Source organism: Macrosteles quadrilineatus, unplaced genomic scaffold (assembly GCF_028750875.1).
Source record: "Macrosteles quadrilineatus isolate MER2022 unplaced genomic scaffold, UCM_ALF_1.0 Scaffold_6__1_contigs__length_79288215, whole genome shotgun sequence".
NCBI lineage: Eukaryota > Metazoa > Arthropoda > Insecta > Hemiptera > Cicadellidae > Macrosteles > Macrosteles quadrilineatus.
The window spans coordinates 55578083-55604353 of record NW_026542599.1 but is presented as its reverse complement, the minus strand read 5'-3'; the positions used below and the strand labels follow the sequence as shown (position 1 = coordinate 55604353).

Sequence of the window (26271 nt, the reverse complement as noted above, 5' to 3'; positions counted from 1 at the left end):
AATGTTTAGCTTAAGTAAAACTAATTCTGTTTGTGACTCTGTCAAACTCTTGGGCTTTACTTTGGACTCTGAGCTTGTGTGGGATGAACATGTCAACGCCCTATGTACTAAACTTAACAGAGTAATTTGTCTTTTGAGGAAATTAACATCTGAATTGCCTCCTGACTTTGTGAGACTAGCATTTTTCTATTTTTTTTCAGTCACACGTTGTGTATGGAACCAGGCTTTGGGGTCACTCCCCACAGGTTCAGAAGGTCCTCTTGCTACAAAAAAGAGCAATTCGTGTGATGTGTAATTTGCCTTTTAGAGCACATTGTAGAACATTTTTTGTTGATATGCAGATCATGAGTGTCTTCAATGTATATATTTACCAGTGCTTAGAAGCTATCAAATCGATGGAAAATGATCTTATTTTCAATAGAGACATCCATCCGTATAGCACTAGAACTTGTAATGATGTACATACTCCTAGCAACAGGCTAAGTAAAAGTCAAAAGTGTTTCCCTGTTTCAGGTTTCAAATTTTTCAATGCTCTGCCTGTTACCATTAGAAACTTGCCAAAATTGATGTTTATGAAAGTGTTAAAGAATTGGCTAATAACAAATCCTTTCTATAAATGTGACGAATATTTTGAGGCTTTGAAGGTTTGAAATATATCATGTAGTGCATGGACCCGATGATAAAAAAAGGTATGCCTAATTTTTATTTACCTTTGCATGGTTTGCTGTTTTGATTTGCAGTTTTGTTTGGTTTGTTTTCCTTTTTATATTTAGTTTTATTGAATTTTTTATTGTACTTTGACGTAGCCTATTGTACAAACTTAATGGCCTAATTAAAATCTTTGAATCTTTGAATCTTTGTCTTCCACCGATTCGGGTACAGGTCTTCCAGCTGATAAACAGACAATCTAGGAATTCTGATCACGGTTTTCAACTTCAAGCAGAATAATGCATTGTTCAAAAGCATCAAGTACAGTACTTGCAAAATACTTTGGTCACTTCGTTTCATTTCATTTGCTTGCATGTCACTGAGAACAATCTGATGACTTCACCATACTTGCATTTTAAAATTCTAACTTGCTGTGGGCCCGTCCTACGCACAGGAATCAACTAATCAAATCAAATCAAACTAAAAAATCTATACTTAAGGACCCATGCTGCACTGCGGCGTTAAAATAAATATCATATCCGAGAAATAATCAAATATATTATTTTTGATTGCGTAATACAGTATCTTAAACTTAACTGATTCAAACGATCAATAGCTCAAATTAAAGCCTATAATTGACTGATTATTTTGAGTCTAAAACATATTAAAAAACGTAAACAATACTGGAGCTATTGATATTCAATCATAGAAAAACCTTATACATTTTTTTTATGTTGGATGTTCACCTTGCGTTTGCTTGAAAACCGTCCGATTTGAATAATAACTAATATCTTAAATGCAAGCCGGTATTTCACTGAAGGTTCTTAGACCAAAATATATAGGGTTATATAATTACAAATGGTAAAATACTGTACAATTTGAATTAAAACGAATTAAAAAATATATCAAACCTATGTTTTTTGGTCGAGTAATAAAGTAGATAAATATAAGATTATGCTTGATGTGAAATATATGTGTGCATACTACCAATTTAAGACCTCAATCATGAAGATCGGACGTGTAGAAGAGCCAAAGAAACTCGGAAAAGAAAAAAAAACAAATTTAACTCCCTTTAGAAATACATGGGGGGTAAATTTAATTTACGTATAAGCCGAGTGGGACTGTCGATAAATATAAACTGATGCTTGATGTGAAATCTGTGCGTGCATACCTTCAATTTGAGACCTCAATAATGAAAATCGGGTAGGTAGAAGCGCCAAACGAACTCGGAAAAGAAAAACCAAATTTAACTCTCATAAGAAATACATTGGAAAAAATGTTGTTTACGTATAAGCCGAGTGGGACTGTAGGCAGCTATATGCCGATGTTTGATGTGAAATCTGTGCGTTAATACCTTCAATTTGAGACCTCAATCATGAAAATCGGTTGGGTTGTAGAGCCAAACGAACTCGCTAAAGAAAAACCATTTTTTTAAATATATATATTCATGATATTTTCGTGTTTTCCAGAACATGCTGTAATTCACAAGTGGCAAACACCTAAAACCTTAAAGTACATGTCAATACAAACCAAAAAATGTATATGTCGAAAATTCCCACCGGGGGGGGGAGGGGGGGTAAACGCCAGCCGCTATATGTTTGTATCTTCCTCGTGCAATACTCTAGTAATTAGTCTCAGGATGCAAACAATAAACAACTAAGCTGTACTCAAAACCCTAAAGGAATGTCCTTAATCTAATACAGCCTGGAGATTCCTTGGCTCACTTGGCTCTAGGTTAGTATATGGTATTCCCAAAGTTTTAAAATATTTAAAATGAAAAGTATATCATTGTGGATATCAGAATATCATCAAACTTAGTATTGATTATCCTCTAACATAAGTTTAAGCAACGCCTTCCAACAGTCCAAGAATCAAAGCTAAGCACATGCTCAAAAACTGTAATACAACGTAGGCCAAGTGACTTATTTAAAAGAATTAAAATGATAAACACCAATCCTACTTTTAAAATACCTTGATAATTTTACGATGTAACTAATTTATAACAATAATAAAATGTATAATAATGATAAATTAATTAAAATTGATAAATAAAACTCAAAACCAAGGGTTGACTGAGATGGTTGTTTACGTTTTTGTAGCAGTGCACATCGAACTGATACAGTGTGTCCAACATGGCGGCACAAGTTACCCTACATTTCCCTTGAAAATCAAGAGCTCTATTAATCTCTGACTAAACTTAGTCTCAGCGTTAAATTAGTCCGTGTGTCCTTAATCCGTGACTCAGAAAGTAGTTTTTTAGTCAACGGCTGATTTTAATCCATGACTAGTTAGTCCTTGACTTATAAATCCCTGATTCAGAACTGTTGTTGATTTTGTTTTACCTGTGCTGAACCCTGATTTTGGGTCCTGTCATCAGAAGGTTTGTCTTGATCTTCTGGTTGTGTAGGCACAAACGGAAACTGGAGTCAAACAAACATATAATTTATTATTTTTCTGAACAAAAATTACTTAAAACAAGATTCCGGATCTTTGCGTAGACCCAAAATCAAATCATTAATTTAAATTGTATTAACGGCTAATTAATTCCGTTAATAAAGTCATTAAGTTAATTAATTAAGTCTGAAACCTCTTTTTATTTTTTAAACCACAATAGAAAAAATACCAATGTTCGCACATGCTTACTGGTGATGGTAACGCACAAATCTGCCCAATTAACAACCGGATAACCCCTTTGGGGGATGGGCCACAAAGAGTAAAAAAAATGTATAACAACAGTATAGGGCGAATTTGATATCAAACGAAAGGTTAGTAAAATACAATGCCATAAATCCGAACTCAAACGAACAACCAAGTCAAAAATGACTGCCGTTCAAATATTTATTTAATCTACCATTTTGAATATTTGAGCGGCTGCCATTTTCTACCCATCTGATATTTTGAGCTAAAATTTGTGGCATTGTATTCTACTAATAAAGACCTTTAATGTGATGTGCATATCGACCTATGCTTAAGTTTATGATTTTCACCCGACTTCTAGCGGGCGCCACAGAAGCAATGCAAATTCAAGGAATATTTGAACAGCTGTCATTTTTGACTCCATTGTCTGTTTGAGTTCAGATTTGTGGCATTGTATTTTACTAACGGAGACCTTTAATTTCATACCAATCTCGACCTATGCTGCTATTTAAGAATTTTGTAATACTCCTTGTGGACGGTTCCCCAAAGGGGTAACCAACCTACCTCTGCATTTGCTGAACAACCATGAATACACAATAAATATATCAACATTAATCTAGAGGTTTTACGGTCCCATAAAGGAAGAGGAAGATATTTACATACTATCGAAGAATATGAAATTTACAAGACCAGCAAAAAATACCCCCAATACATCCTAAATGATAAATCTTCATTTTAATCCAATATACTGTATGAGGCAGTCTTAAACATTGACGAGATATTATCAAGAGCTGATAACTTGAGGGGGAAGTTGAGGAGAGGAAGACACGGCGTCAGTATAGACCTACACCCTGTACCCACCACCGTGTTGTAAATTAGTTGTGTGGCCATGTATATTATCGTATTTCGTTTACGTGTTGTGTGTTACGTGTTTTTCAAGACTCACGACGACCTCCTAGGAGCGATTTTAAGTCCAGCTTGACAATGATGCCATCATAGACATCGAAACCGGCCGCACTTATGACGACTTAAACTATTACTTGGACAGAATCAAGGTAACTTAACCTCTTGTATAGTATATAATAAGAGTCAACTAATGTAATAAGTTAAACTAGACATTCAACACTATACATTATTTACTAAATTAGTTATACGAACAGGATAAATCAGTAATACAGTTTATTTAATGTAATTTTAGTATAGCATTGATGAGTTGAGTTATTTTTACGAATAAATATAGCAGGTTTTACAAAAGTTTAAACATTACAATCTTCTACTCTGTGATAAGTAGGCGTAATGTAACCAGTAACGTCTCCTCTGGTGTGTTTCTCTCCTTAATTGTACTCATAATTTTTTTATTTTGGCTAAACTAGAGTTTGGCCTTGAGTCTATAAGTATTTGATCGACTCACCTCTACAACCCTCCATCCTGGTCCAGCCATGGTTTGTGTTTCTCCATTTGCGTCCTTTAAAGAACCCAATGGTCCTTCGGGTGCAAAGAAAAAGAACATCATAACTTTCTGATTTTTGTCCTCTTCTTCGTTGCACTCGTATAACCAGCATTTATCGTTTTCACGAGTACAAAATTTTATATCTTCCTGGGAGATTACCAATCTCTTATCATTTTTGATAACAAAGTTAAAATCGTAAAATTGGTTTTGCAAACAGTTTATGCCTGTTAAAGTCTCAATTCTTATTCCTCTTGCAGAAAGGATTACAGTAAGGTATTGGTTGTCTTTATGGTAACAGCGAATAAGAAATCTTTGGGGAAAATCAGTTGAATAAAACATTTTTTTGAAGTACTTTTGATCTATATTTTGAAAATTAAAAGAATCTCCGTCTGAAAAAAAAACAAATAAACAAAATCCAATCAAAATGTTGTTTCATTACTTAGAAATATGTAATCAGAGAAAACCTGTAATCTAACTGATCAAAGTAGGATTATGTAATACAACTGGAATACACAACCTATTTTATATATAGGCCTACGCTACATGAAACTTTGCAAACAAGGCTTTTTTGTTTTACGATTTCAACCCACATATTATATACTAAAATGCTCGTCTAGGTGTGTAGATTTGCAAACTGGCCTTCTATTTTTGAAAAAGTCCCGTGGGCTTTGCCCCAGTGGCTATTAAAGTTCCCATGTTATCCTTATGAAGAACATATTTGTTTAAATTATGATCAGCTGGATAATTTAATTGCTGTTAATATTTTAGTTGCAATTTAAGGAAACGTGTGCTACAAACATTTATTAACTTGGTTGAAGTGAAATATTTACTATTTGAATTTGGGTTGACATAAATATTACAATAGAAAAAAGCGAGAACCCCTGGACAATTTGAAATACTAAAAAGTAAACTGAATCAACACTGTTCTGTATTTCTTGAGCAATCATAGAAAGATCTGATTTGCATAACATGGAAAAATAGGAAAGTCATAGAATACCACCAAGTAGAAAAAAAAGAAATAATGTTTTTTTTTTAAATTTATAATTGATTATGGACAACCTAATGAGGCTATAAATGGGAAATATATTTAAAAACACAAAAAACAAGATCAGATTTTGAAAAATTATAAGATATTTTCAAGAATTGTTGATTAAATCGAACTGTTATGAACATCATAAGTATTTCCATAATCTTTGAGTCGATTCTTTTAAGGTCATCACAAATTATAACGGTTATTCATAAAAAAAAACGCCAGTAATACATCGCAATTGCTTGAATTCAAGCAACAGGTACACTAGTTATAACATTATCTTTGTCACTGGTTGATGTTATTTCAAATTCCATATTAATCTACTTTTATCATACTACTTTATATTCATCGTGTATTTCTACTTTTTCCCTCACATTTAAGAACATCTTCTTAAATGAAAGTTGGCTTATCACTAATAATATGAGAATTTCCACTTAAACTACTATTAATTGATCAAGCATGGGCCCGCTATTTTATGTTCAGTGAATGCCTACAAGTTAACCCGTCCCGAGTTTAAATTATAAGATGATAGGTCACACCTTTAAACCTTATTAGTCGGGTAAATATAGGATATGACCTTAAAAAAATTGCAAGAAAACGTTTTATGGTTTTATTTTGTAGAGTTGGGTTTGCAGAATGACATACTAAAAGTTGCCAAAAATCGGTGCACGAGAAAACCACTAAAATCACAATTTAAAATGGCGGCTTTTTTCAACATTGGACAAATTAAAAAAACATATTTCACATGTATTTGTTATGTACATTTTTCGAGATATTGACTTGGGACCACCGCCTGTATTTATTGAGTGGTTAGTACTTCATTTTGATAGGGAACATGTTTTTGGCCGCCATCTTGGATCCGCCATATTGGACATAGATAATTTTTTTTCAATGTAATGATAGTGTTGTGACACATCATTACCAACTACATTTTTACACTGATTTCAATGCCGAAATCCGTTTTTAAATATCTTTATTCATTTAGAAGATATATACAAAAGAAAACTCTGCACCATACATTTCTTATGGACGTTTCGTAGTTTGATATTTTTTTTAATTATTTTTCTTATATCTCCAGTTCTTATTAACGCTTGTAGTTCGTTCTAGGCTTAAAATATTCAGTAATGTAAGGGCTTTCATTTGAGCTCTTGATCATTAAAATCAGACGAGTTAAAGACCTGCTACGAACCTCAGAACAATATTAAATTTAACTTTTTAGAAATATATTTTTATTAAAAGATTTATAACTCGGGTTATTAATACGTCACCAAGTTCTTTCTGGTCTCAAATTACTCAGTAAATGTTTGGCTTTAATTTTATTGATCATTAAACAAAATCTGACAATTTTAAAATGAGCCATGGACCCTAATTTAACATTAGAATGTATTTATATTGAAATTTGTCTTTAGTTAAAGACGTATATTCCTAATTCTAAATAACTCCCAAAACTCTTTATAGTCTTAAATAATTCGCCAAAATATTGACTTTTATTTTAGCTATGGATTACATTCCAGGAGTTATTAGGGTTTGGGATATATGTCCTTAACTAAAGACAAATTTCAAAATAAATACATTTTAATGTTAAATTATGGTCCATGGCTCATTTTAAAATTGTCAGATTTTGTTTAGTGATTAATAAAATCAAAGCTAAACATTCACTGAGTAATTTGAGACAAGAAAGAACTTGGTGACGTATTAACAACCCGAGTTATAAATATTTTAATAAAAATATATTTCTAAAAAGTTAAATTTAATATTGTTCTGAGGTTCGTAGCAGGTCTATAACTCGTCTGATTTTAATGATCAAGAGCTCAAATGAAAGCCCTTACATTACTGAATATTTTAAGCCTAGAACGAACTACAAGCGTTAATAAGAACTGGAGATATAAGAAAAATAATTAAAAAAAAAATATCAAACTACGAAACGTCCATAAGAAATGTATGGTGCAGAGTTTTCTTTTGTATATATCTTCTAAATGAATAAAGATATTTAAAAACGGATTTCGGCATTGAAATCAGTGTAAAAATGTAGTTGGTAATGATGTGTCACAACACTATCATTACATTGAAAAAAAAATATCTATGTCCAATATGGCGGATCCAAGATGGCGGCCAAAAACATGTTCCCTATCAAAATGAAGTACTAACCACTCAATAAATACAGGCGGTGGTCCCAAGTCAATATCTCGAAAAATGTGCATAGCAAATGCATGTGAAATATGTTTTTTTAATTTGTCCAATGTTGAAAAAAGCCGCCATTTTAAATTGTGATTTTAGTGGTTTTCTCGTGCACCGATTTTTGGCAACTTTTAGTATGTCATTCTGCAAACCCAACTCTACAAAATAAAACCATAAAACGTTTTCTTGCAATTTTTTTAACGGTCCCTATGTAAGTTTGTTTAGTTTGCCTGGACTATATCTACTGTCGATGGAGTCGACCTTTTCAACGGAAACTATGGGGCGTTCCCTTCAAATAAATCCCTCAATTATGTGCTTTTAAACTTGGGCTATCTTTATTCATTTCCTCAGACTTAATTGTGACACGTCCTCATCAGGAGTGATTGATCGGTAATGGCACAGATAGTCTATGAAAATATTACTGCACAAGACACTCTTCACTCCGTTTGTGTCTCATAACCAACTCATTATTATTTTTGTAGGTACAGTATTATCACCTATTAAGAACTGTAAGTTATCTAAGGTGCTTTTACCTGTGGTTTAAAATCAATTAATCATATCCTTACTTGATTTTATTAAAAAATAATAGTCGAATCTTACTTAAACTTAAGTCAAAATCACAACCGTTTTTAACAACCGAACATAACTCATTTGATTTACTTTCCTAGAGAATATGTTATATCCCAATTATACAGTATATTACAAAAGTATTAAAATATACTTTCTTGTGTAAACTTGTTTTAATATATTCCACCTATAAGTTTTTGAAATGTCAGTATAATCTTTGGCAATGGAGACCATGGAATAATGCTTAGATTTGACTAGTATGATCAAAGTAATATGTAAGTTTAACGTATTAACTCACCGCTGCATTCTGGCCGTTTTCGCCTTGTGACTTTAAAACCTTGCTGCAAAGAAAACATGTATTAAAATCTAGTTTGATTAACATAATATACCTTTATTATAACAAAACAGATATATATATATATATATATATATATATATATATATATATATATATATTATCGGAAAATATATGTATAAATATATATTTTCCAATATATGTATAAAATATTGGAAAATTTTCACATGTAGGGCTACTGTAATTAACATTTAGAAAAAATAAACCATAGTACCCTTTTTTAAATTATTTAAAGTATATACAGGGTGACAAAAACGTCTGGAAACGGTTTAATATCTTTTTTAACTAAATCCGTTAGAAAATTCAAACCTTTCACATCAACTTACATGTATGAAAACTACATTTTTCCAAGCATTGTAATTTTTTTGGGAAACGGACAGAGGAGCGCAAGTCGTAAAACTGTCAACCCCTCGGCCGAAGAATTCGTCGGGGTAGGACCAAGGAGCGCAGAGGTGCTTGCGCTCCTTGGTCCTACCCGTGCAAGGAACTAATCCCCTACTTACGAGGGTTGAACAAGACAATGCTTGCGAGTAAATCCCATTAGTCGCGCCTCACTGACTACACCATTGATTCAGGTATATTTTTCTAGTGCAACTTATTACCAAACTAATGTATCAACAAATTACCAGGCCGTACACTTTCACTTTCGAATTTAAATTGCAATATAAAAGCTGATCCTTCAGTTGAATGTTAAACCACATTTAGATTTTTTTATTTTATAAAAATGGATTTTAAATAGGCTACTTTTTAATAATTGCGACTTGATTAAGGTAGGTGACTTTAGTCTTCATGGTGTGGATCTAAAATCAATGAATGGAAATTATTGTAAATTAGTAAGTTTATTCACTTTTAATAACTGCTTTAAACAAACATAATCTTTGCAAATTTGCAATGGGACCCCTCGCTATGAAATATACTAATTTTTATGCAGGAATGGTTTGTAAAATCCTTAGCTAATTTAAATCCATGAATACAATTAAATGCTTTCAACGTGTACCCACCATTGATAAAAACAACCTGAATTTTTCATCTTAGTTTTATAGGTAAATTCAACAGACAGAAACCATCTCTTCTTTATGATATGTAAAATGCGCATATCCATTGAAGTACTTTATTTTTCCATTGATTGATAAAAAGAAAAGGTAATACAAAACATACGTACCAATACAGTATATAGTTGATATACTTTGCAGTTTCTCAGGCTCGAGAGCAAGGATCGGAGTCAGAATGTTACTATGTATATTGTATTTGTGTCAAAATGATGACTTTTTATGTAGACAATTTTGTACTATTTCGAATCCCATATATTTTTTCCAAAAATACAATACGGGCCATTCTCAATTCATTTCACATTTCTTAGGAGGTAAGCTTTACTTTTTAATGCCAACAGTGATAACATAATATTACAAAAACAAGATTTTACAAAGGAACAATTTTTTAAAGTTACTTAGCCAACACTTTATATGGTAGCATGAATCAAATTCCATATAATTTTAAAGTTATTGCAATTCCAAATCATCTTCCTAATTTAAACTCAATTTGTATTACAGTACTTTCTTTTAGTTTTCGAATTATCATCTATATTTGGCGTTTATGTTGTCACCATGTAAAACGTTTGTTAAATGACACAAATGATGTATAATATAACATTGTCATCACAATGTCTAAATAGCAACATGTCACAACGTCAAACAACATAATTCATTGTTACTAATGTTTGTATAGGCCTAAAAAATGTTTAAACTGTAGGCCTACGGTTTGATGTTTTTCAAAAATAACTTTGTTCTCGCTGGATAAATAAGTTTGATTATTTTGCACTGAAATAATCAGTTAGCCTTATTTAGATGAAACAGTTATTGTTAATTTAAAGAAAAATCACAGTATATTACATTGTGGATGCTGACTAATGGTGCACTCTGATTAGGATTTATTTGCCCCAATGAAGTATTATTACCCACGAATCTGTGACATTAGTTAGAAAATGTACCAATTGCACCGTTAACATTAACCGAGAATAGAACTTTCTTTAGGAATCTGCACCGGTAACGAATTTGTAAAATTGGTCACCTTATTAGATGTACAGCAAGAAATTAAAAAAAAAAAAACCCACGTCACTGATTGTAAGTTACTCATTACTTATTATCTCTTATTTGATTCTAGACTCAAAAGTTTATTTTTTTATAATAGATAATTTACTTTGTAACAGGTAACACTACTTGAATAAAGACAAGTTTTAATTTTTGTAGTTTACTCTTTTTTAGAATTCCTTTTAGAGTATGTGCCAGTTATTGTTATTTGAATTTAGCATTAAAATAGAGTAATTATGTTTATATTTATTGGTAATCCGGAGGCTATAAAATCTACGATGCTTAAACCATTACTTTGGAAATAGCCAAGTAAATTCTGATTAAACAAATTTGTGCTTGTCTAAACAGTTGGGAATAATTATAGGATCTTGAGGAGTAAATGTTTTCATTAGATACACTTTTTTGTCGGCAATACAACAGTTAAAAAAGTAAACGAAACAAAATAATCGATTTATTTTCAGATATTTCTAACTATATACTGTACTTTCAGAAAAACCTAAGTAATTCTTATTCAAAAAGTATTTTTGAATTTAAACAAAGCCTATGTAAACAACACTACTTCTTGAAGTAAACTTTTTTACTTTTTTAGCCCAGGCACATTGTCAGTTGGCAAATACTGTATCACTTTCAGCAGTAGGCTCACCCACCTAATCCGGAAAAGCACAACATAATGTAATGTTGTTCTTAAGAATTAGTTTCAAGAATGGTATGCGTTGCTCCTAAATAGTACGAACGTCCGGTAATATTAAGTCATTTAATATCCTAACCTCTATCACGAGAGAAAATGTCAGGTGTTTCCACAGGACGGAGACGAAGGTTGAATCACGGGTCGATGATCAAAACAAATCACGTAGAATCTAGAATCATGCATGCTATAAGCAATTAATAGTCGTCATGCCTTCAAATCTATTTCAAAATTGTATAAACTATACCTGCAAAACAAAATAATGTAAACATTTGATAGTTCTGAAACGCAGAGAGAAAGTTTAGCTGTCTCGAATAATCTAATATGATTTTAATTATAATAGAATAATGCAAATTTAGTTCCGTACTATTATTTTGATAAATATTTAATTTGTATTAAACTGCACTTAGAAAAATATGCAGTTTGTCTGCATTGAAAATGTGCTTATTAACGTAGGACAAAAACCAACTGTTTTTAAGATAACTACTTCGAATGCATAATACAGTATCTTGCATTGTCTCTGTTAACATATTTATAGTTTCAAAATTACTCCTTACATTTTCATTTTAAAGTAGTGTATTCAATGAGGCGCGACTAATGGGATTTACTTGCAGGGTTTACCCAGCCATTGTCTCTTTTAATCCGTATAATTAGAAGATTAGTTCCTTGCATGGGTAGGACCGAGGCGCGCAAGGTACCTCTGCGCTCCTTGGTCCTACCCCTACGGATTTTATTTATGACCTCCCATTAGAGCAAGTATTGTGCGCTCCTCGGTCCGCGAATCAATTTTTTTACCTCTACCAGGGGACGACCCATGAGGAGTAGGTACATAATCTTTAATGTAAGAATAGGTTGATATGCACACCATTTTAAAGGGTTAGTCAAGTGGAGTTCATTGCCGGAAACCGTGTCCAAAAAGGTTCATCCGTTACAAAATGGCAGCTGTCCAAAGTTCTTGTGAACTATACCTGCACAGACCTTAGTATGGGCAAATACTCGTATTAAACATTAGCTTGAGAGCTTAGACTGTATTTTAAAGTCAACTAGCTCATAGACTAATAGTATTCAATCATCAAAACAAATTTAACCGGGTTTCAGATTTCCCTGCTAATGTTGACTGGTATTTACCAATACTAAGGCCTCTGCAGGTATATTCCGCAAGAACTTTGAACTGCCGCCATTTTGTAACGGATAAACCTTTTTTGACGCGGTTTCCGGTAATGAACTCCACTTAACCAGACCTTTAAAATGATGTACATATCAACCTATGCTTACTTTAAGATTATGTACCTACTCCTCGTGGGCCGACCCCCGGTGAAGGTCAAATAATGGCAATGATTGCAAAAAGTAGTTTTCATACATATAAGTTGATGTGAAAGGTTTGAATTTTCTAACGAATTTAGTTAAAAAGATATTAAACCGTTTCCAGACTTTTTTGGTACCCTGTATAATAATATATATATAGATAATATAGTACCCGGCGACCGAGCGTTGTTCGGATGAATTACCACATTTATTAGATAATTTATTTAACTTAATAAAAAAATAGTTATTATATTAACAATGATGAACACTTTTTAGAGGATTCAAATTTAATAAAACTTTTAAATACACCCTTATAAATACATCAAAATCTATTTCATGTTTTGTTCCAACTTCCATATCAATCGGGTTGTCTTATGACGGGATCTGAGGAGCATTTAAAAGACGAATGATTGTTTGTAGCTTCGTTCTACACTACGTTGCTAGTAAGGGTAGGATTTGTTGGGGGCTTAATTCAATTCAATCTATTTATTTCCTACTAGCTGTGTGCCCGTTCTACGTACGGGGATCTTGTAGTAAGTGGAAACCTTCTTATATTCAGAAAAGGAGTTGTTTTGCATATTTAGTGTGCATTTTTCCAGATACGCTGGTAAAACTATTACTGTATAGCAATAAATATAAACCTTCGCAAATACAATATCTGTCAGTTTCGCAGTGTTTTTCTTTATTTTTTTTAAGGTAAGGAGGGAAAAGCTTTTACGCACACAGGTAGCCAGCCTGTAGTGTGAGACTCGTGAATTTATCAGACTACTCACTAAAAAAAACCCTCTGCTCTGTTGGACACAGACCTGGAATGGTTGTCACATTACTTCAAGTCAGGCCTAAGCCCACGGGCTCGCACCGTTTCTGGCATTTAGATTTTTAAAAATATCTGGTTTTACAATACCTTTATCAGTTCCAAAAGTAACTTTCGTCAACGTGTGTTACAAGTTTCGGCGAGCTGCCATTGTCAAACACTTCAATACAGGAAGATGTAGATCCGCTTGAATAGCTTCGTTACAACACATTACACGACATACAACATTTTTACGAATGCCCGAGCTTTTACATTGGACAAACGGGTCGAGCATTTAAAACCCGCTATAGAGAACACCGCCCAGACCCGAGAACAGACACACAAAAATCAACATTTGCCCAACACCTTATTGACTGTAATCACGATATGAATGACATTAACACCGGTCTGCAAATACTACATTACTGTTAAAAGGGAAGTAAGTAAGTAGGGTCTTGGAGGAGTTTGAAATATACAAATCAATAAAAAATCTGGATTCCAACAACCATATCCTGAATGACAAACTCCAGTTTAAGTCAAATATAATTTTTAACACTACTGCAACAAGGAAACAAATCTGATCAGCTGACCACAACAGATAACGAAGATAATTCAACCAGATAGCGCTGACTTGAACCCTCCACCGACAGTCTGTTCCCGCTCGTGTACCGGCAATGTTGCATATTCATGATAGGCCTATCAAACTACAAGTATTTATTTTTATTTTTATGTCGTACGTGTCGTGTAAAAATGTTGTATGTCGTGTAATGTGTTGTAACGAAGCTATTCAAGCGGATCTACATCTTCCTGTATTGAAGTGTTTGACAATGGCAGCTCGCCGAAACATGTAACACACGTTGACGAAAGTTACTTTTGGAACTGATAAAGGTATTGTAAAACCAGATATTTTATATATTACAGTTCCGGGGCTACAACAATGAATTTTATTTAGATTTTTAATGACCTACACCACATCCCGGTCAAGGTCGAGCTTCTTGGCGCGGAGAACACCATGGATGTAAAGTAAAACACAGGTCCAACTGTCCTCACTCTCCATCATCATCGGTATGACCGTGTCCACCGACAGCAGTCCTACGAACTGTTGAGCCTCCAGGCAGGGCCTTTCCCAACGCTGGCAGTGGAGGAAAGTGTGTTCCACGTCATCGGGAATGCCTGGGCAGTATATGCAATCGGGTGACACGGCTTTGTCCATCCTGAACAAGGACGACCGGAAAAAGCCATGACCCGTCAGAAATTGGGTGAGGTAGAAGTTCACCTCTCCGCACCGCCGATTAACCCAAGGTTGGACTTGCTGTATCAGTCGCCTGGTCCAGCGCCCCCGTGTCTCCTATTCCCAGCTCTCCTGCCACAGCTGGAAGGTCCGGTTCCCCACCCTCAACGGCACGACGGTGTCAATCCTCTTTTTAGTCAGAATCACAATCTCAGTTTTGCTCAGAGCGAGCGAGAGGCCATGTTCTGCCATCCATGCGTTAATGGTGCGCATGACGCGATTTAGTTTCAACTGGGCAAGCTCAAAACTACGTTCAGCTATTAAAGCCACAACGTCATCTACATACCCAACGAAGACAGTTTCCTCAGGCATCTCGGATCTCAAGAGGCTGTCGTAGGCGACGTTCCAGAGGTCCGGGCCCAGTATGGATCCTTGAGCAGCACCAGAAGTTACATCCATCGTCCTGGAGCCTTCTGTAGTGTCATAAATGAAGAGGCGGTACCGGAGATAGTCCTCTATGATGCGCATGAGGTATGCCGGGACGTGGAAAGTGTTCTCCAGTGCGTCCAGCATATCGCACCACCTCGCGGAGTTAAATACGTTTCGCACATCAAGTGTTACGAGCACAACCCGACGAGAAGCTCCTTAGCTCTCATTACGACTCGTTTTACCACCTCAATAGCGTCAACTGTTGACCGTCCCTTCCTGAAGCCGTACTGACGAGGGGACAGATTTCCTGCAGCAACCACGGCTGAATTCAGTCGGGAACGGATCAACTTTTCCAAAACTTTCCCAGCAGTGTCCAACATACAGAGAGGTCTGTTAGAGGACGGTATGTCTGGGTTTTCTTTTCCCTTCCCCACGAGCACAAGCCTAGCTGTTTTCCAGCAGAAGGGAAACTTCCCCTCGGCCAGACAGGCATTGTACGTGCTCAAAAGGATTTGTGGATTTATTGAAAAGACTTTCTTCAGGGCCTCACCAGGTACCCCATCCGGTCCAGGAGCCTTGTTGTTCTTCATGGATAAAACGGCCGCCTCCAACTCCTCGAGACTGAACAGCGGTACGTCGTCCACCCTTCCGAACTCCCGCAATGGGCGCAGTGTGTGAGTCGGGAAAAGGGACTTTACTATCCTTTCCATAGACGCCCCATAACGAAAGGTGGAGAGCGGGTGCCAAGCTTCTTGGTTACTATCTTGTAGCCCAGGCCCCACGGATCGGAATCGACATCGTCCCTTAATTTCTCCCAGCAACTGCGTTTGCTCCGGTTGATGGCCCGGTCCCTAGCCACCTTGTAAGCATCAGTCATAAGACTATCTCCAGGTTCTCTGGCCCTGGTAGCAAGACGTCTGGCTCTCAATGCTGCGCGTCGCAATTCTGCGATCTCGGTTGTCCACCAGTACACAGGTCGCTTATCGCACCGGGAGTTGGTGAGGGACATTCCCCACTCGACAGCACTAGCATTAAAGTCCCCACCCACGACGACGTGAGTAGTTATGGTAGGAGAGGTTTTTATGGAGAATTGAAATGAAATTGAAAATTTTCATTTAGATGTGAGTGTGATTGTAGGGGTATATGTGATTGAAAGTTGAGGGGTTGGTGTTGGTTATTGAAAGAGAAATATAGAATGAAAGAGAGAGAGAGAGAATGAAAGAGAAAATGGGGTAGGAAGAGGGTATTGAAAAGAGAGAGAGAGAAAGAATGTGGGGGTGGGAGTGTGTGTGAGAGAGAGAGAGAGAGTGAAAGATGTACAACACCTATAACAGAGTAATTGATAATAATAAACTATACCAAGTAATTCAGAATAAAGCAGTAATAAAAAAAAAAAAAAACACACACACACACATGAACCAATAACAACAACAGGAAACCCTACAATGACATCATCATGAACAATCACCCTCTCTCTCACTCTCTCCCTCCCTCTCTCTCTCTCTCTCTCTCTAGCTCTCTCCCTCTCTCTCTCTCTCTCTCACTCTCTCTCTCACTCTCTCTCTCCTATCCCTCTCACTCACTCTCTCTTTCTCTTTCAATAACCTCTTACTCCCCCATTTTCTCTTTCACTCTCTCTCTCTCTTTCATTCTATATTTCTCTTTCAATAACCAACACCAACCCCTCAACTTTCATTTACATATACCCCTACAATCACAAATACAATCACACTCACATCTAAATGAAAATTTTCAATTTCATTTCAATTCTCCATAAAAACCTCTCCTACCATAACTACTCACGTCGTCGTGGGTGGGGACTTTAATGCTAGTGCTGTCGAGTGGAGAATGATCCTCACAACAAGAAACATTGTTGGTTTTCTTTTTCTTTCACTGTCCAATTGTATAAAATTTTGTTGTTGTAGTATAGCTACAATATTTCATTAAACAACTTGTGAATTGATATACAATTCGGCATTGTATTAAATATGTTATTGAATGTAACCACAACAATGTATTGTAATGTGTGTTTTGTGCCTGTTGTGATGGAAGATTGAACCATTGAGGTCTAAATCACAGCAGGTGAAATAAAGAAATGTCAAATGTCAAATGTCTCTCACACTCCCACCCCCACATTCTCTCTCTCTCTCTCTCTCTCTTTTCAATACCCCTCTTCCTCCCCCATTCTCTCTTTCAATCTCTCTCTCTCTTTCAATACCCCTCTTCTTCCATCATTTTCTCTTTCATTCTCTCTCACTCTTTCATTCTCTCTTTCTATTACAATAACAAACAACACCCCTCAACTTTCAATCAGATGTACCACTCCAATCAAAAATACATTCACACTCACATATAAATGAAAATTTTCAATTTCATTTCAATTCTCCATAAAAACCTCTCCTACCATAACTACTGACGTGTCCGATGGTATCACGCATGCTCTCGTCCAGGCGGTCTATCTGCTCTCGAAAGTCACGGATGGCCTTGTTGGGAGTAAGGTAGACACTGAAATAAGTGACATCCCTGCACCGAACCCAAACGAAACCTCGGCCATCCGCGTGACCCCGCACTTGTACTTTTAGCTGCATTACGAGCCCAGAATGCAGCAGTACCAAGACTATCAGGGAATGCTTGTTTTAGAGTATAATCTTTTACTATTGCAATAGTTAATGATATAATATATGGCGCACCTGCACACATATTGTTTATCAACTTTACTTACCGGATGTGTATAAATGAATATCAGGGATTTAACACTTTATAACTGTTATACTATTGAACTTACCGCTATAAATAACACACCAAATGAACAAGCAACTCAAAGAGTTTATGCTTTCCAACGACACATTATATAGCAAAATCAATCCAGTAGAATTGTAGATATTATTGTACGCAGTTGAAAATATATCTCCAACTTTTTCACCACTATAAATTTGGAGGTTGCTTAACGTTTTTGCAAATAACTCGTAAATGGTGAGGAAATCGACCAGTTTTCTTTTAAACTTTCTACCACTATATCTACAATTCTACTGCATCGATTTTGCTATATAATGTGTCGTTGGAAGGCATAAAGTTTTTGAGTTCCTTGTTCATTGGATGTGTTATTTATAGCGGTAAGTTCAATAGTATAAAAGTTATAAAACGTTAAAACCCTGATATTAGTTTATAAACACCCGGTATTATTCTACAATACATACACTTTTAGCTTACAAAAGCACCATGTTGAGTTGTATTCGCAATATGTGACTTTGAGGTTCACTTTAAGTAATCAGGACAGCTACTATTGAGAAACCTTAAGATGTGTGTTGAGATAACTTTTAATATCTTTTATGAACACAACTTGTAAAAATACACAACTTAGTCCAACCAAAGTAAATATTGCCGTATTATCTATCTATCTATATATCTATATTTTAATTACGTTAGCCGATTCTTTGCGTCAAAATTGTGGACGACTGGGAAGTCTTAGAACGACGGGAGAGGGCTTAAATTAAAGTTCTCGATCGCATGACGGCAGGAAAAATAGTGAAATGCCCCAAATTTTAACACAAAATTAGAAATAACGTAAAATGTCCTCTATAAGAATAGCATTAGAAGCCATTTACTGCTGTTTTTTGTTTACTTCAATACAGCTGAACTTGATTTATCATTAAGCCAATAAGCAGTATTACATTTGGATTACTCATTTGCCAGTCGATTCTGCAATTTACTGTATAGTACTATATAAACCCAAAGATAATGTTGCCTACAATTGAGACCTTTTCGTTACGTCTTAGAATTTTGAAATCAATGTTACTGTGCAATTTGCAAATTTGTGTATTTTTATGTAAATTAGGTTTTATTTTAAAATATACTAGAGGTCGTCCAGTGGTCAAAAACTCGACCAAAAACATGTAACGTACACGTATTGACTATTGGATACTGAAGTAGACATCCCATCTATATGGACCAGCTGTCGCCATTTTTTTAAACAATGTTGTCATTGATTTAGGTCAGCGCAGTCTGTTGGTGGCTCACATGAACTACGACAAATATAATTAAAACACTGGTTACAACCATAGATAAAACATACTACAACTTTAACATGGGGATGGAATGTAAAGGTTCAGCCTTCTCTATTTTCACCCCACGCTGTAAATAAAACATATGATTGGAATTTTTTCCATTTGTTTTGATTTTCTGTTTATATTTCGTTGTTATTTCGTCACCAGCATGGCAACCCATAAAGTCAAAGTTAAATTTTTAAAATTTCAAATTCATTTGTAGTGCTTATATTTCAGCCTATTTTAATTGTTAAAGGGATTCTGCACTTCTACAGGAAAATATCTTTCTAACGGTATGCGTAGATTTTCCCTGCGATGCACACAAGCTGAGAAAAAAGGTTTTAAAGAAACATGCTTGCCTATTAATATGTAGATAGATGTCCACAAAGTTTACAAAACTATTTTACTTTTATTACATTTCTTCACATTTGAATGTTATTGTTGTGTTGAAGGAATGTTTATGATAAAATAGGCCATTGACTAAATAATCAAAGATGCAAGATTAGTTAGAAAACTTTTGTTTGGTTTTTATTTCAAAACATATGTGAAGTTTTGTAAAAATGTTGTTGTAAATTTCATAACATTTAATTTTACACGTAATTAATTGTAGTGTTTAATCTATATTTTGTATCAAGTGGAATAACCTCAACAGCTACTCTAGAGAATAACCTGGGTACAAAATATGAAATAGGTTCGCACAGGCAATTCATATTTTTCTTTCATTATGGGCGGGAAAATAACATTGTTTGCAGGAGATTTTAACCAGGTACAGATTGTACCTACTGCCTATAGCTCCAAGGAAAAAGGTTAAAATAATATAGCCTAACATGCATTGTATAGATAGTAAGGGGAGCATCCATAACAGCAAACCCTAGATTTAGTTTCTGTTTCTTTACGTTTTACTAACCAAAAATATGTACCTACTAGCTGTAACCCGCGGGCTTTGCCCCGTTTAACTTCTTAATTTTCAAGATTATCTCGTTCGCATGGCTCAATCACGTCCTGGTTGGAGCTCGTTCGCTACGCTCACTCACCTTTAGGTTGGAATTCTTTCGCTGCGCTCACTTGCCTTCAGGTTAGCTCGTTCGCTACACTAACTCGCCTCCAGGTTGAAGTTCGTTCGCTACGCTCACTCACCTTTTGGCTGCAAATTAGCTGTTGTCATAAATGTAAAAGAAATAATAGTGCTGCACCCTGTTGGTAATCCTTGTAACTTTAATGCTATTGAACATCATAGAACAGAACCAACTTGTTTAATTGAAACAGCTGTTAAGATTCAATAATTCCATTTCTCATAAGGTTAACATGGGAAACTTCAGAGCCACTGGGGCGGAGCCCGAAAGGATTTTTGAAATAAGAATATGCCTTTATGTTAATCAGGAATGTGAGCTATCATCATGCCAAATTTCAGCCCAATCCGACCAGTATTTTCCGCGTTCACTTGTCACAAACATACATCCATACATACATCCATACATACATCCAAACTTTCTCATTTATAATATTAGTAGGATATCAATGATGATGAAAAGTTTTTTTCATGGTTGGTTTCGTTCACATGATAATGAAACCCTAACCAGTGGCAAAAGAGTTTGTAATCATTAGATGATTAGCTTTTTTAACTGTAGGCTAAATAAATATAAAAACGGTAATATGTTTTCAAACCAAAAATACATCCAAAGAATAAAAAATAATATACAATGGACAATTAAGTACTTAAAAATGAGGACGGATTAGCAAAGAAATACTGAACTATGGTCTAAACTATGAACCCACTGAACGTTTAAGTAGGCCTATTTTGATAGACTGTGTTAAACCAATCACAGCTTTAGGAGGAATACCACCACATAAGCTTAAACTTAGTTTCTATTTTATGTCGATCAGAAACAAAACTAGGGTTTAGTTTGGTCAGTCTTAACACTATTTTGTTGCACCTTTACAAAAGGAGTATAGCTATAAGATTAAAAATAACTACTGGGGGAACTGGGCCAGGGTACTAATATGAGTTTTTCTATTATTGTAGCACTGTATCAATTCTGACACATAGATAATTTTATTCTGTGTTTGTTTGAATATTACAATATTGTTTTACATTCGAGATTTGAGCTTTTTAGGGACTTATGTCCCTACAAGCCACTAGTGTTTCATAATTAACATCACATTATATAGACTTGTTGAAATTGCTTAAACACAATAAACTCCCAAAAGAGCAACTCGTGGACAATGTTGCAACAATGCATAATAGCCATTCGGCAATGAAGTAAAGAAATCAGGGATACCAAAATATGAGCTAGTTGTGTACTTAAACCGTGTCTCTTGGTTATTCAGGTTGCGTTTAAAAAAAATCAACCCTAAACCGTTCATGTTTTTTATGTAAATAGTAGTTATAAATATTTTAAGTAATCATACAACTATAAGGTAAAGCTAAATTTACATCTAATTTTAGCTTTGAAAAAACTAAGTAAATCTCGAACTGTCTACTCAAGAAATTGTCGCATCGCTTTAGTTTACTTACCTCTGACCATTTTGTTTTCTCGCTTGGTTTGTCTTCGTCGATGTTCAGTCTGAAGTTTTTAGTCGAGCAAGTGATGCACGCGTCGTAGCGACACCACCTCGTTCCAGACTGAATCGCAAAGGACAAGTAAGAGAGTGTTTCCGAAGTAGACACATGTAACCTTTCAAGATCACATTCGAATTCATTATTTGTTTCAACATAAAATAATTCTTTATATTTTGTTTTCAATAAGATTTCTTTAGAATAATATTTTCTTTTACTGGTGTTTTCGTAGCATTCTAAAATAGCTATCAATCCTTCCGTCTTTGCTAGATATGTTCGAATGTTTACATTTGTTTTTTGGGTGCTCTTGGGTGTAGAATATGGTTTGATTTTTATGCCATTCCCTGAAAAGCATATGAAAACATATTGTTAAAAAAAAATAGTTTATACAAAGATATTCGGTGAAGTTTTCCACCGAAAATGACGCATTAGTAGTTACAGTTGAGATCCCTTATAACAGTGTTAATGCTTGGCCAAATTAATGTTTTGAAAAAGTAAAGAAAATGTCAGAGAATAAACGCCAGAACTATATGGATTGGTTATGTAACTCCAGGTTAAAGTTAATAATGCGTTACTTTAGATAAAGCTTTAATTTATTTAACGTTTACCACGACAAACAAAATAAATTGCTAGCAACAAGGCCTAGATCCAAACCATGTGCAACCCTCCAAAGATCTCTTTTATTTGTGTACAATGTATGGATGAAATGGGACCTTTAGAAATGTTGACCAAAAACCCCTTTGGTGTCCAAAAAATAAAAATAAAATTCAAAAAGAAGATTTGCTAGAAAATCATTTTTATGGCATAACCAAGACATTTCTATAACCAAAAAGTAATTTTAACAATTAAATATTATAATTAAAAGTTTTAGACTTGTGAGTCCCAACGGAACTCCTAAGCCCCAAAAGGAGCGTGGAGCATCTTCACTTTCCTTACCAGACTTTCCTGCAGACGGTTATTTAGATGTTAAACCTGTAGTTCTAAAAAAAACCTTTTCACGAATAAAGATAGGCAGAAGTAAACAAATTACATGAAATAATAGTGTATTACTACAAACGTTCTGTAGAATAGGTTTAGTTACATTAGACCGCTTGTACTAATTTCACCATTGACTGTAGATGATATTTCAGATCCAGATGGGTATTTTGTAGGACTGGTTAGGCATGCACTGTTACTTATTACTGAGGTAACACTGTCACTTATTGGGGTAGTTCCGGTTTGCGTTTGGCTCAGGCATACATTAGCTAATAAGAAATATAGACTAACTTTTTGCAGTAACTCTGATTTCGCATATATTGCCAGCAGTCCAGTCTTAAATTTCTTGATTCATCCCTGATTCCACTGCCACTTCTTTAAGATAGGTAGTCATAATTATTCCCACGATGCCTGTTTTTTTCATTGTTTACGGATTTTATCTCCAAAAAATGTCAAAAAGTTCCTATTCATCACTCTCTGTTTCTATGTATGTTAGTTTGCTTGGTTTTTCAGTTTTTATCAGAAGTCTTAATAGACATAGACATAGACATATTTTATTCATGAATCAGGTACAAATGATACAATGCACATCTCAATCGTGAAATACATAATATGGAGTAGTGTAGTAGCTTTTAAACAAAACAAAAAATAATAAGTTAAGTCTATTTTATTCTAAAAAAGATTTATTCAAATAAATAATAATGCTATGCTTAATGAGATTAGGCAGACAGGAATTCTTCGATACTATAAAACTCGCCTTCCACCAAATACGTTTTCAGCTGTTTCCCAAAACCATTAGAACCCAACCTTGATCTGCACTGCTTTACTTCTTCAGGAGGCTTATTATAGAAGAATGGCCCCGAAAATTTGCATTCCTTTCAGAGAGGGTCAGACGATGACATGGAGTACGAAGATCTCCTCCATGCCTAGTGGGGTATCTATGACATTGACCAACCAATAAAATATCCTTCAGATGATTTACTGCAGAAATTATTGCTCTGTAGATGAATATAGAAGGCAAAGTTAAAATGTTGTTCTCCCGGAAGACTCCTCTGCATGAATAGAGTGGTGGTAAGCAATTGAGGATACGCACTGCCCTTTTTGGACGGCAAATACCTTATCAGCATGGAAAGAACCACCCCAGACTTTAATACCATAAGTCATGACTGAGGAAAAACAACCATAGTAGACTGCAACTAACATTTCAAAGTTAAGAAGAGGTTGCAGCGTCCTAAGTGCATGGCAGATGCGGTTCAACATGCCACAAAGCTGTAATACATGATTGGACCATGACAACATTTTATCCACAGTTATACCTAAAAATTTCACAACAGAGCCTTCTTCTATCTCGAACTTATTCAACGAGACAGATTCAGGGATCTTATTTAGAGTTAGGAATTGCATGAAAACAGACTTATCAGAGTTCAGTCTAAGATTGTTCAGTGATAACAAATTTATAAGCGAACTAACTTAATGACTGGGACGGGTGGCGTCGTCCTGTAATCCAGCTACTTGGAGGTCACGGATTGTGGATATTTATAGGCATGCACTGTGGATGGGATACTCCCTGGTGTGGATTAACGTCCGCACTAGTGAGTACTACTACTATCCGCAGTACTATCCTGATAATTAGACCAATTCGTATATACCAAGGAAAAAATGTGGTTCGGATTCCACTATAAACTGTAGGTCCCTTAGTTGCCATTAGCTGTTTGGGCTATTAATTAACAGCTGTGTCTAAGGAATGTCGGCCTTAGTCACTAACAAGACTACAAGATCGCGCCACTCATCCTACACTCATCTCCATTCATACTTGGCTTAAAATACCTACATAGTATGGTCGCCATTTCATAAGAAAGTAAAATTAAAGTATAAAGTAAAACTGACTCTTCAACTCGGGTTTAAAAATTGACACATTGAACTCCAAACAGTAACGTTGTGTCATCCGTATAGAATATTGATTTAGCTGAATGAAGATGTGCTGATAGATCATTAATATACACAATAAAAAGCAATGGTCCGAGAATACTACCCTGAGGAACCCCGAACTTGCATTCAGCAAGATCCGACCGAATTCCTGAAATCTCAATAAATGGCTTTCTATTTGAAAGATACGATAGAAACCAAGCCAGGGGAACTCCTCGAACACCATATTTTTCCAGTTTCTCACAAAGAATATCGTGATTAACTGTATCGAAAGCTTTCGTAAGATCACAGAATACACTCAGGGCTGGTTTACGCTGTTCAAGGTTGGATAATAGATCCTGAACAAACTCCAAAACTGCTTGAGTGGTTGAGCGACCCGCTCTGAAGCCATATTGGTTTTGAATGAGAATGTTATTCATATCTAGATGATTAATTAACCTGGAATACAAAACCTTCTCCAATACCTTTGATAAAGTGCAAAGAAGAGCAACCGGCCTATAGTTGTTAATATCGCATTTGTCACCTTTCTTGAAGATCGGGACAGTTATAGCTGTCTTGTAAATATCGGGAAAAATACCTGATGACATGGAAGCATTGAACAGATGAGCTGGAGGTCTAAAATGGAAGAGTACACTTGCTTTAAAAGAGAGCTAGATATTTCGTCAGAGCCTGTAGACGTTTTTGATTTAAGCGATTGAATTGATTGCTCTTTCTCTCTGTAAGTAACTCGAGACAAAAACAAAGAATGCATTGCAAGGGTCCGCTGGACAAGATTGCTGCAGTAGACGATTCACCAAATGCAGATCCAACGAAAGAACCTGAGAAATGTTTCGAAAAAGATTTACCATTTCAGAAGGTGACTGGACTAATGAATCCTGGGATTTTAAGATGGGTAAAGAAGAAGGTTTCAACTCACAGGTCTCTTTACGAACAATATGCCAAAGGGCCTTTTGCAGGCAGTCAGCTTTCCCTAATTCAAATGAGATATATATACGTTTTTTCTGAATCAAAAGTTTCCTGAACAGTTTTTTTTCTCTATCTTTCAAAGTGCTTTCAAGGCTGGGTCCTTTGTATTTCGGACGAGAATACCCAAATCGACATTTTTATTGGCAAAATCTTTCAACTCCTTCCTCAATGTTTTTTGTTTCTCCCCATTTTTTCTCAATTTTCTTTAAAGGAAATGATCTATTAAAACATGTTTGGACAATACCATAAAAAGATTCGGATTTACTGTTCACTTCATTTACCTGGTGCAAGCTACTCCAGTCTACCTGAGACAAACTGTCCTTAAACTTAGAAATATTATGTTTACAGAATGATCGTTTCTTAACAAATAATTCTGTTGGTATGCAATAGGTTCTTATTGTTACTAGCT

At 35.2% G+C, this 26271-nt stretch overlaps 1 protein-coding gene across 2 annotated transcripts in view; it reads right to left on the bottom strand.

Moving 5' to 3' along the window:
• LOC128997245 (uncharacterized) overlaps window positions 1-26271 on the bottom strand; it is a 168124-nt gene that overhangs the window by 82249 nt on the left and 59604 nt on the right. For both annotated transcript variants that reach the window (XM_054422857.1, XM_054422858.1), the window contains exons 15-18: window positions 21954-22339; window positions 8809-8851; window positions 4697-5124; window positions 2991-3068 (exon numbers count right to left, since the gene is read on the bottom strand). In XM_054422857.1, coding sequence (XP_054278832.1) covers window positions 2991-3068; window positions 4697-5124; window positions 8809-8851; window positions 21954-22339 — 935 coding nt within the window. The remainder of the gene's footprint in view (window positions 1-2990; window positions 3069-4696; window positions 5125-8808; window positions 8852-21953; window positions 22340-26271) is intronic.